This window comes from Carya illinoinensis, chromosome 4, assembly GCF_018687715.1.
Source record: "Carya illinoinensis cultivar Pawnee chromosome 4, C.illinoinensisPawnee_v1, whole genome shotgun sequence".
NCBI lineage: Eukaryota > Viridiplantae > Streptophyta > Magnoliopsida > Fagales > Juglandaceae > Carya > Carya illinoinensis.
Window position 1 is genome coordinate 35,036,616 of NC_056755.1, and position 12,546 is coordinate 35,049,161.

General features: G+C 37.4%; 1 protein-coding gene across 1 annotated transcript; it reads right to left on the minus strand.

Moving 5' to 3' along the window:
• Window positions 1–5,349: 5,349 nt before the first annotated feature.
• Window positions 5,350–5,661, minus strand: LOC122306446 (uncharacterized mitochondrial protein AtMg00810-like). The gene has a single exon (XM_043118875.1). It carries the CDS (start codon window positions 5,659–5,661, stop codon window positions 5,350–5,352), a length of 312 nt encoding a protein of 103 aa, XP_042974809.1.
• Between the last annotated feature and the right edge of the window lie 6,885 nt (window positions 5,662–12,546).

Sequence of the window (12,546 nt, forward strand, 5' to 3'; positions counted from 1 at the left end):
CACATGATTACTAGGAAAAGAAATCCCTTCATCCATCGATCCATGTCGCATAGCATCTAGGACAAAAATAGTTACCTCCTGCGGCATAGCTTCACCGACTATTTAATGTTCCACAATTGAAGATTTCTCTGCACCAGCCTATACTTGGGTAGATGAGGAAGACTTACTGTTATGTGAACAAAAAATGCCTCCATATGCATGCATCCATGCTTCATTGGGAAACTCATTCTTCTTAAAAACATCCTATTTTGTCAACCATAAATCAAAATCTCTATCAACATCTCCCAACCGCCCATATCAATAGCAAGAATTTAGAAGTCATTCATATTTAAAACAAATCCAAATAGCTTCTTCATCCGATAAATAGAGATGTTTGAGTCGAGGCAGTGGTTGGAAAATATCCAAACGAACTCGCATTCTTGAGAAAACACCACACTCAGGAGATGAATCCGAAATATTAATATCCTCTACAACACCAATAGTTCTATAAGTAAAACTATTCATTCCTTTCATAAGCAAATCCTATAAATGGACCCAAAACAAAGCATATATCATAGAAATGCTTGCTGGTTGGAGATTATTATCGTATTCCTTTAGAAGTACTAGATGCTTGTCAAAAGACCACGGACTTGAGCGAAAATCCCTCTTCTTATCCTTGTGTTCTAAGAATTGAGCAAAGAACAAATTATCTCAAAAAACAAAAAACTTCACACCCTTAATTATATTCCATAGAGTCTAGGATAGTATATTGTAGTGTAGCCTCATAATTTTCAACTTCAAATAGGGAGAGTTTTCTCCATTGCTCCGAAAGATCATCATCCATCATGAGATGGATAAGCCCACGCCAAACCCTTGCTATATTGAAATTTTTTTAGGGAAATAACAATCAAACTCCCAAGTACAGGAACTGTACATGTCACTGAATGAGAGAAACCCAAAACCAAAAAGCAGTTACTAGGCCTGTTATAGAAGCTTAATAAGGAAGGAGCATGCTTGGCAACTATGGCTAGAGAATAATTGTTTTGAATGGGCAATCTTGCCTTATTTTGAAACATATCAATTAGCATTTATTTCATATATTTTGCTATCCTCCATATATTTTGATAGTTGAATAAGAGCTAATTATAAGAATATAATAGTGCTATCATTAAAGCTATTGGAAAATTATTTGTAAACTTTAGTTTGATAGAGATAAGTTCCTCTTAAACCCACGTTTTGTTCGAATATTTGTTCATCATAGGTAAAACACGTAAGAACGATCTGGCGTACTTTCCTATTGAACCACTCGTAACAAATTCCGTCACTAGAGCTCGTAACATTTTGGCATAAGAGCTGGTCATGACGGACCCTCAAGTTGAGCGCTTGGAACAACAAATGTCAAACTTTGGGAGCCTTATGGAGTGCCTTATGAAGAAATTTGAGGAGACTTATGCAACGGTAGATTCATTTGCCAGCAGGAGTATGGGTGATGGACAAGGTTTGGGGTTGAGGAATAGAAACAAAAGAAACTATAGGGAGGGAACAACTTGGCCGTACCCAAACTGGCCAAGTTGGATTTTTCAAGGTACAATGGCTTGGACAATTTGACAAGCTAGATCTACTGGGTGGAGCAGTTCTTTAACTATCAACAAACTGACGATGCCAAAAATTTCCATTAGTAGCGTACCACTTGAAGGGAAAAGTGCAGATGTGGTACCAACTATTCAAAGACACCGAGGAGATTGCATCCTAGGAGGCTCTAAAAAGAGGACTCCAAACCCACTACGAACCTACCATGCTCGAGGATCACTTTGTCCCTTTGAGTAAGCTATGTCAAACTGGGTCAATTTAGGAATATCAGCTGCATAGCTTCTGAGTCGAGTTGGGGGCTTGGCTCCCACTCATCAATTGAAATGCTTTATTAGCAGACTAAAGGAGCCCATATGCACTAATGTCCAAGCAGCACGACCAGCATCCATCACGGATGCTATTGGATTATCCCGATTATTTGAAGCATGGCACACAAAGAGGTTGATGACAGTTAAGACCAAACAACTTGTGACTATGGAACCCACGCCACCTCCACTGCTCTGACATATCTCAATCCTAGCGAGTTTTCAAAAACAAAAATGCCACCAATTTGACATATCTTAATCCTAGCGAGTTACAAGAGTGAAGGAAGAAGGAACTTTGCTTTAGTTGCAATCAGAATTTTGTACCTAGCCATTGCTGTAAGAGCACTCCCAATGGATTCTTCATCTTATCATTTAAAATATATTACAAAAACTCACTTTTCTTGTTTTAGATATTGACGTTAACAATATACCATATATTAGTTTATCTATTTTTTCTTTATATCATTTAAATATTATACTTTTTAATATTTTTTATTTATTTCAAATATTTTCTCTAACTATCAATAATGTCATCATATCTTTTAATATCTGTAATATCTCCCCATATACAATCTCATATCATTATGTTTTATTTTAAATTAATCTAAATTTCTAAGCTAGATCAAAATATAAATAAAAAAAAAGTGGCTTTTGGCAGGGAATAAAAAATATAATGAAAATAGTATTAAAGAATATTATGAGAATGGATTGCTTTACCTCAGGAGGCCCAGCGAGAGACAAAAATGAAATAAAGTGGCTTTTGGAGGTGAAGAAAAAAGTAAAAAGAAGAGAAAGAAATGAATTAAAAATTTATACATTTATGTACAGTATCTCATAGATGTAGAGAATATAATGTAGCAAACTATAGATTAGTTATAAAATACATAATCGGTTGGAATGATGTTTTGAACTATTTTCTTCAAAATTTACATTCCCAATAGATTTTACATAACCCATTGGGAGTTCTATAAGATTTTTTTTTTTTTTTTTTTTTTTTTTTTTTTTTTTATTGAAGGAATTTATACAAAGGAGGAAGGAATGGATAGAGAAGAAGAGGAAGTGGTACGGGCAAATTTCATGGATGAACCTATTATCTCATTGCACGCTATTGTGGGAACAAAATTGCCTCAGACCATGAGGGTTCGAGGAGTAATCAAGAGTCACAACAGTATTGTTCTTCTTGACTTTGAAAGCTCCCACAATTTTTTAAACGCCTCTTCTGCAGAGGCAATGTGCTTGTCAATACGATGCACGCGAGGAATGAATGTAATGGTCATAAATGGAGAGAAGTTGGGCAGTAAGGTTCGTTGCGATGTATTTTTCCATGGCATTGAGTTCACCATTGATTTTTCTTGTTAGCAATCGAAGGATGTGATGCTATCCTAAGCATGCAATGGTTGCACACACTGGGGCCATTATGGTGGGATTTTATGAAGCTTGTGATGAGCTTTGATTACAAGGGGAGCATAATAGAGTTGAAGGGGATTAAGGGGCCGACATATAGAGTGGTTGAGGAGGGGGTAGTAACCAAGGAAATAATTTGGAAGAAAGCTGGCCTCCTTTGCTAGTTACTTTCCACAAGTCTCATGGAACTCGATGCACTAGCCACCATTTTTTCCATTAATTTAGGTGCTGATTTTGCAGATCCTTCTATGGTTCCATCACACCTAGAGAAATTATTGCAACAGTATGGCAATGTTTTTTTTCAAACTTGTGGGTCTCCCCCCTGGCCGAACCCAAACCATCAAATTCAATTGAAGTGTGGTTCAGGACCAATTAATGTGAGGCCATACCGCTATCCGCACTATATAAAGGGAGAAATTGAAAAGTTGATATCAAGCTTGCTGCAATCTGGGGTCCAGTACCAGTCCTTATTCATCGCCGGTATTAATGGTGAAAAAGAGGGATGGCACATGGCGGCTTTGCATGGATTATAGAGCCCTAAACCAAATCACAGTAAAGTATAAATTTTCTATACCCATTATTGACCAGCTACTAGACGAGTTAAATGGGGCCAAAATTTATTCAAAGCTGGATCTTTGCTCAGGTTACCACCATATTAAGATGCATGCCATGGACATAGAAAAAATAGTGTTTTGTACTCACCATGGACATTATGAGTTTCTCGTGATGCCATTTGAGTGTACCAATGCCCCATCAATCTTTCAATCCCTCATGGACGAAGTCTTCAAGCCTGTGTTGTGAAGGTACGTGTAGGTATTTTTTTACGATATATTAATTTATAGTCGAACTTGGGAGGACCATTTTTCGTACCTTAACGTTGTACTAGACATGCTACGATCTAACAAGTTGTTTGTAAGGATGGATAAATGTCAGTTTGGGTAGGGACGAGTTTATTATTTGAGACGCCTTATATTCGAGCCTGGTGTTGCCATGGACCCAAAGAAGGTAGCGGACCAAATGGTCCAAACCCAATTCCGTTAAAGCTCTACATTGGTTCCTTGGTTTAATGGGCTACTATAAAAAATTCATCTGTAACTATGGGTAGATCGTGAGACCACTGACATAGTTACTCAAAAAAGATGCTTTTGGGTGGAATGAAAGAGCTGAATTTACCTTCTTTCAACTAAAGCAAGCCATGAAAATAGGCCCTGTTCTAGCACTTCTGAGTTTTTCTAAGTCGTTTGTGGTAGAGTGTGATGCATCTAGATTCGGCTTGGTAGGCAGTGCTTGTGAAGGTTTAGGCTGCGTTTGCTCAACACTTCTCATTATTACTCATTACTTTATTATTATTTTTCACTTACTTTTACTACTATTTATTACTTTTCACCTATTTTTTTATTACTATTCATTACTTTATTATTACTTTTTATAACTCTTTTCAACACCCAAACCCACCCTTAATGACCTGTGTATAATATAGCTGGAATCCTCAAAGAATATTGTGATGATTGATTCTCATTATATAGAATGTATGTACACATGGAAGATCCTATATAATAGGAAACAAATAAACGTAATTGATATAGTTGAAAATATCCTATAAACCAGGAAATAAAAGATATATACATGATAACAAATCATCCAAGATCAAGAAAAGAATTAGAAGAAGATTCTTCCTTATCACCCCCTTCAATCTGAGCATGGCAGAAGGAATCACGTGAAGCTTGTTACAGAAAAGTAGGAACTGAGGCTTGGTGACTCCCTTGGTAAAATAATCGATAAGCTGGAGATGTGAGGGAACAAAGGCGACTTTTAAGGAACCATTTGCAATCAATTCGTGAACAAAGTGGTAGTCAATCGCAATATGTTTAGATCGAGGCCGAGTGATAGGATTGACCGCCATAAAAATAGCACTTTTGTTGTCGCATAATATTTTCGGAGGGGAAGGCAAGGGAAGACGTAGATCACAGAGTAGCTGAACAATCCAAGCAACTTCAGTAGTAGCAACGACTAAGGATCTATACTCAGCTTTGGCACTGGAGCAAGAAATAGTGGATTGTTTCTTGAAACACTAAGAGACAAGATTAGCACCCAAGAATATAACATAGCCGGTGGGGGTGCCTTGAAGTTGAAGACCATGATGGACCGTGCCTTTAACATAGCGCAATATGCGTTTGAGTGCTCTAAAATGATCTTCAGTTGGAGCATGCATGTACTGACAAATGGAATTGACATTGAATGAGAGATCAGGCCGAGTAATGGTCAAATATTGTAGAGCTCCAGCAAGAGACCGAAAGAGGGTGGGATCCGAAAATAGCTTCCATTTAGTGGAGGGATGTTGACCAACTACAAAGGGAGTGGTAATGGGTTTGGCCTCAACCATGTTAGCATGTTGTAGGAGCTCAAGAGCATACTTGGTTTGGTTAAGAAATAAGCCTTAAGAATTAGGTTGAACTTTGATACCAAGGAAATAGTGTAGAGAACCCAAATCTTTCATAGCAAATTCTTTGTACAGCCTTGTGATAAGAGTCTTTATCAAAGCGGGATTGTTGCCAGTAAGCACCATATCATCATCATATAGCAAGAGATAAATCGTGCCTGCCATGGTATGATAGACAAACAGAGAGGAATCAGCCTGATTGAGAAGAAAACCAAGTTTCATAAAAGGAGAGCTAAAGCATTGGAACTAAGCATGAGGGGCTTGTCTGAGTCCAAGGCACCCTTGAAACGACAAACATGTTAAGGAAACTGTGGATCAGTGTAGCCAAGTGGTTGATCCATGTATACTTTTTCAGAAATATGACCATGGAGAAAGGCATTCCTAACATCTAATTGATGTAAGGGCCATCCAGAAGTGACTGCAATGGATAGGATAATCCAAACAGTAGCATAATGCACCATAGGACTGAATGTATCTTTAAAATCAAGGCCAGAAATTTGAGAGAAGCCCTTGGCCATAGGGAAAGCCTTAAAACGCTCAATGGAACCATCAACATGGAGTTTGGTCTTAAAGATCAAACGACAACCAACCACATTATGATTTAGAGGGCAAGGTACAAGATCCCAAGTATCATTCTTCTTCAAAGCTTTTATTTCGTCATTCATAGCCGAGAGCCATTTAGGGTGTTTGGTAGCAGACTTGAAACCCCAAGGCTCTTGTAGGGCAAGAAGGACTTGAAAAAACTGAGAAGAATGTGAAATCGTCAACGCATGATAGGCCTTAGATTTAAATATACTAGCTTTCCCTCTAGTAACCATTGGATGAGTGTTGGTAGAAGTCTTCGATATGGAAACAGATGGTGGGGGTAGACTGGGAGAATGGGCAGTAGACACAGTAGAAGATGTCCAGGGGAAGGATTCACCAAGACCATCACCGCATGGCAAACAAATAGGATTCAAAATTGGAGAAGATAGCAACAAATCCAGAGAGGCATGGGACACATTATTATTAGACTCCAAAAAATCAGAGAAAGAAATATAAGGTGTTAAGCTATGAAGTGGTTGTATATCATCACCCGCATAAGGGAAGATAGTTTCATAAAATTGGACATGTAGAGAGACATAAAGACGTTGTGTCTTGCGGTCAAAACAATGAAATTCCTTGCGAAGGGGGCTATAACCTAAATAGACACAAGGAGAGGATTTGGGAGATAATTCATTAGGAGCATAATCTCGCAAATAAAGAAAGCATAAACATCCAAAGGTGCGAAGCATAGAGTAGTCCGGTTGTTTACCAAACAAGAGCTTGTAGGGAGATTTGCCATCAAGAGTTTGGGAGGGGAGTCAGTTGATGAGATAAACAACTGTTGAGAAGGCCTTAACCCAAAGATGCAATGGAATACAAGCATGAAACATAATGGTGAGATCTGTTTCAGTAACATGTCGGTGTTTACGTTCAACAATCCCATTTTGACTCGATGTATAAGGGCAAGCAATGCGCAGCACAATACCACAAGATGTGAGGTGAGACTGAAATTTATTATCTGTAAATTCAGTTCCACCATCACATTGGAAAGACTTAATTTTGGAAGAAAATTGAGTCTCAATATAACGTTGAAAATTGACAAAAGTATCAAAAAATAAAATTTGTGTTTTAATGGGAAAAACCAACTGAATCTGTTACAACCATCAATTAACACCGTATAATACTGAAATCTAGTAGTGGAATAGACAGGTGAAGGGCCCCATAAATCATAGTGTAATTGATCAAAGGGTAAAACACAACGATCATTATTAAGAGAAAAGGGTAAATGATGGCTCTTGCCAAGGTTACATCCAATACATAAACCTGAGTCCAAAACCCATCAATTTATTAGTACAGGAAATAAAACCAGACTCGGAAAGAGAGTCAATAGTACGAAAACTCGGGTGGCCTAGATGAGCATGGCATAAATGAACAGAGGCACGTGGCTTATTGGAAGAAACGACGGAAGCAAGGGCATGATGATTCTGATCGAGCACATAGAGACCATTCTCACATTTGCCGACCCCTAGCACTACTATTGTTACCCAATTGTCTATGGTAAAACCAGAAGGAGAAAAATTGACACAGTAGTTATTATCCTTTGTAAGTTGACTGATGCAAATAAGGTTTTTCTTAATGCTAGGAACAACTAAAACTTTTGATAAAAGGAGTGAGCTTTTGGGAACAAGAGTAGAAACGGAACCAGTGTGAGAAATAGGTAGTGATTGACCATTACCAACCATCACCCTTTCATTACCAAAGTGGACAGTAGGAGCATCCACACTCTCAGGATCATTTGTCATGTGAGAGGTTGCACCAGCGTCCGCATACCTGTAGGAGTCGTTGGAGTCCGGAATCGAACAAGCAGTGAAAGCCTCAACAAGGTTGGTGGACTGCTTTTTCTTGAGATTAAGAAATGTCCAACAGCGTTTAGCCAAGTGTCCCTGATTTTCGTAGAGTTGACAATAAACCTGTAATGCCTCGGTCCTGCAGGAGTCAGAGAATTACTACCTGTCACTTACAAACTTACCTCTCATCAACTCTAAAATTTTCAAAAACTTCGAAAACAATAAACAATATCATATTTTCCACAATTAACGCATAATGATGTCCATATAGTCATTTCCATGAATAACATGAATCAATGGGTCTATAGTTTCCCATTAGTCCTAACAAAATAACTGAAAATCCTGAAATATTACTAAGTCCAAAAACAATAATAAATCTACGGAACAATAGAAAGTCCTAATAATAGTACCCTAAAGTATCCTACACTCTATCCCCAATTTAGCCTTGTCCACAAATTTCTATTCTTGATCCTCAGCTGAATCATTCACATCATTTAAAAAATATTTGGAGGTAAGAAGGTGGGTTATCAACAACTCAGTAAGCAAAGCACATATACTAGTGTGTATAACATAAACATTTTCATAAAGTTTCATATGCAGGATAAAGAATCATTTCATTTTCGCATGCAAATCTCAAAGCATGTTATCAGGAAAGAAAAACAGAGCGGCATTTTAATCTTTTTATTTTCAGAATAAAACAACTGTTCATAATCAAAAACACTTTGGCATAACATAACTGAACATTCTCATCTTATCATATCATATCGTATCAAATATCATATTTAATCGCTATGGTAGGGTTGTGCTATCCCCAGTGGCCAAACCAGATAGTATCATATTGTGAAACTTTTCATTTTTCAATCTCGGAGCCTCGAGTGTGTACACAAGAAAGAACACATAAAAGACCACTTTGTTTCCAAAGTGGTTGCACTTATATCATATCATATTGGTATCAAACATATCACATGAACCAGTATCATTATATTAGAACCATATTCAGAATCAGAATAATAACATATAAGTATGCCAAAAGTTTTTCATATTCATATCATATTAAACCACGTACTAAACACATTCATATCATTTTTTAATGATCAATAACATATCCAAAAGATTTCATAAAATATGTATAAAAATCTCAATTTTCATATTTGCTCTTTTGCACATTTCATAAATTTATTAAATATTGTTCATGTCTACACTATTCATGTCAAAAATCAATTTTCTCTTTCATATAGATTTTTCATGAGTGAATGCAAAACACATATATTGAGGTGGTTTTTTTTAAAAAACATAATAATGCCCATTTTACAAACCAACCTCAATTCATTTTTTTTTTATGCAAATCTAGTATCGGAACCCTGCTTATCTGTCTCCCGCAACGTATTATCTAAGTTTTGAAATCGACCACTAAAAATCTCATCTCCTATTCATAAAATATATAATAAGTATTAATAACTAGCAATACAAATGTTTAACTACCAAAACCAACGTTAAAAAATTAAATAATCAATATATCGACCCCAAAACAGCAGCGTAAAACTCAATATAACCACCAACAACTCAACCAAAACAGTAATACACCACAAATTTCCCTTCGTTCCCAACTCCACAAAACTGTCCCAAACTTCTTAATTTTAATCAGCACCCAACAAGATTTACCACTATTTATTCTCAAACAAAAATCCAGCTCAGCAATATTCAATCATCTTGCACCCGTACTCAATGAAAAACAAAGGTTTGCTACCACATACCGCATATAAAAAAATTTACACAATAGAGTTTATACTAAAACATGGAATTCATCAAGGAAAGAAAAAGATAGAGATCAAATCTTACTATTGAGAGGGTCACGGAAACCCCACAAATTAAAACTTTGAGATTTGAGGATTTAGACTTTACATCTAAGATATGATTTTTGGTACTATGACAAAGAGATTAAAAAAAAATCACATGGACGTGAAAATCATAGCATTTTAACGCACTTTTCAATAGTCTAAATCTGAAACTTGCAACACCCAAAAACAAATCACCAACAAGAAAAAAAAATTTGCAATTGATGAGAAAGCATGAATTTCACATCTAGAATCAAGATTACTCTGAAAAATTTTCATAGGAGAGTGAAACCGTGGGGGTATCTAAAACCAAAAGAAAAAGGTAGCAAAAGAAAAGTAAAATTGAGAGGAGGAAAAAGTGCTTACCTTGATCAGCAACCTACGCAAGAAAAAAAATTACCAGAAATTTTAGCGCTAAAATCCACTGGGAAAAAAGATAGAGAGTGCGAGAGGGGAAGCGAGAGAGTAGAAGAGAGGGAAGTCTTCTGGGAGAAACCGAAATCCAAAAGTGAGATAAGGGTAATCGGTTTCTGGGACAAAAGTTTATGAAAGAGGGAAAAAAAAAATTTGAATGGGGAGAGAGCTAATTGTCGGGTGGAGAAAATAAGATGAAGAGAATAAAAAAACTTACCAACAAATGACACTGTGTGATGGGTTTAGTATGGGCCTGGCTTGTGCAGCGGGCTTGGGTCTTACAAAACTGGAGGAGTGGACGATTTTGAGGCAGATTCAGAAGAAGGTTTTGGTTTCCCTCTCTTGGTGCTTATCGATCTGGTGGAGGAATTCCTTTGAGCGTAGAACGCCGAGTTGGTAGATTGTTGATACACAGATCTTTAAAAAATCTCATGGCTCAAAACTTTCGAAACGATATTTGCAAAAGAAAGTAATAGAAGCTAGGAGAGCATTGTAGTTGAGAAGATCTTGTAATCAGGTCCCAAGGCTCTCAAGATCCAGTGGACTTTATCCAGGTTGTCAATGGGATGAACAATCGCTACCAGTTGATCGTAGAGACCTTTAAAGAGTCAAGAATGTTCAACCACAGATTTCGAACCTCGCTACATCAGTTGAAGCTTGTCCTTGAGTTGGAGTTCTCGAGTCTTGGATCTGTGATAGAAAGAGGCTTCAAGAGTAGTCCAGGCCTTATGTGCATGACTCAGACAAAGTACCTCACTCATAGATTCCTCCGTAAGTGAAGAATAGAGAAGACATACGAGAGTCTGATCTGCATTTAGCCAAGAAGTATAGGCTGGATTCACCTAGGTGGTGTCGTTAGAGGTAGTAACCTTTGGAGAATGAGTTGGAACACTACCATTCAGAAATCCAAGAAGAGCTTGGTTGGTCAACAAAGGGATAAACTGATTTCTCCATAACAAATAATTGGAGGAGATTAGTTTGATGATGAGCATATGCACCATCGTGTTTAGCGGAAGTGAAGGTGATAAGGATGAGGCAGCCATGGAAAGGATCAAAGAAGAAACAAAGGTATTGCCTAAAATGGCCCTGATACCATATGAAGGTTTAATGACCTGTGTATAATATGGCTGGAATCCTTAATGAATATTGAGGTGATCGATTCTCATTATATAGAATGTATGTACACATGGAAGATCCTATATAATAGGAAACAAATAAACGTAATTGATATAGTTGAAAATATCCTATAAACTAGGAAATAAAAGATATATACTTGATAACAAATCATCTAAGATTAAGGAAAGAATCGGAAGAAGATTCTTCTGTATCAATGCTCATGCAAGAGGACGACTCGTGGCATATTTTAGCAAGCCACTTCAAGGCTGCAACTTGAGTCGACCGACATATGAGAAAGAAGTCATGGCACAAGTGGCCGCCATCCAAAAGTGGAGGCCATATTTACTCGGTAGCAAGTTCATCGTCTGCACTGATCATAAGAGTGTAAGGCACTTGTGGGATCAAACCATTGCCATGGAAGCCTAACAAAAATGTCTAGTCCAATTAATGGACTACAACTTTGTGATCAAATACAAAAAAGGGTGTGAAAACTCATCAGCGGACAACCTATCTTGGTGCGAGGAAGAACAATTGGAGCATGGAAATTTGTTTGCTCTCAGCTGGCCACTTCCCAGCTAGATAGAAACTATAAAGGAAGAAGTCTTGAATCAACCAGACTTACAAACACTGGCAAAATAAATTTAGGCAAGACAGACAATCGGACCATGGAGTTTTAGGTCTGGACTCATTTTTTATAGGGACATAATTTATCTAAGGGCCAACTCTCCACTTATACGACCCATCCTCAGTAAGTTCCACACTGGCACTCATGAGGGCTTTCATAAAATGTGGCAGCGGCTCAAATAAGTTTTTATTGGCTAGGAGCAAGGACTCAAGTGAAGACCTTCATTCGAGAGTGTGATGTTTGTCAGCAGCACAAGAGTGAACACACCAAACTAGTAGGCCTCCTCCACCCATTGCCCATTTTGGTTGCTGTGTGGTCAAACATATCGATGGATTTCATAATCGGGCTTCCCAACTCATATGGCGAAAATGTTATTTACGTTGTGGTGGATCGGCTGTCAAAATTTGCACATTTTTTGCCTCTCAAACACCCATTTACTATAGCAATGGGGTCTTAAATTTTTTTC

What these genes read in the sequence shown, in the direction of transcription:
- LOC122306446 (XM_043118875.1), bottom strand. Translation starts at nt 5,661, where the DNA reads ATGGTTGAGGCCAAACCCATTACCACTCCCTTTGTAGTTGGTCAACAT.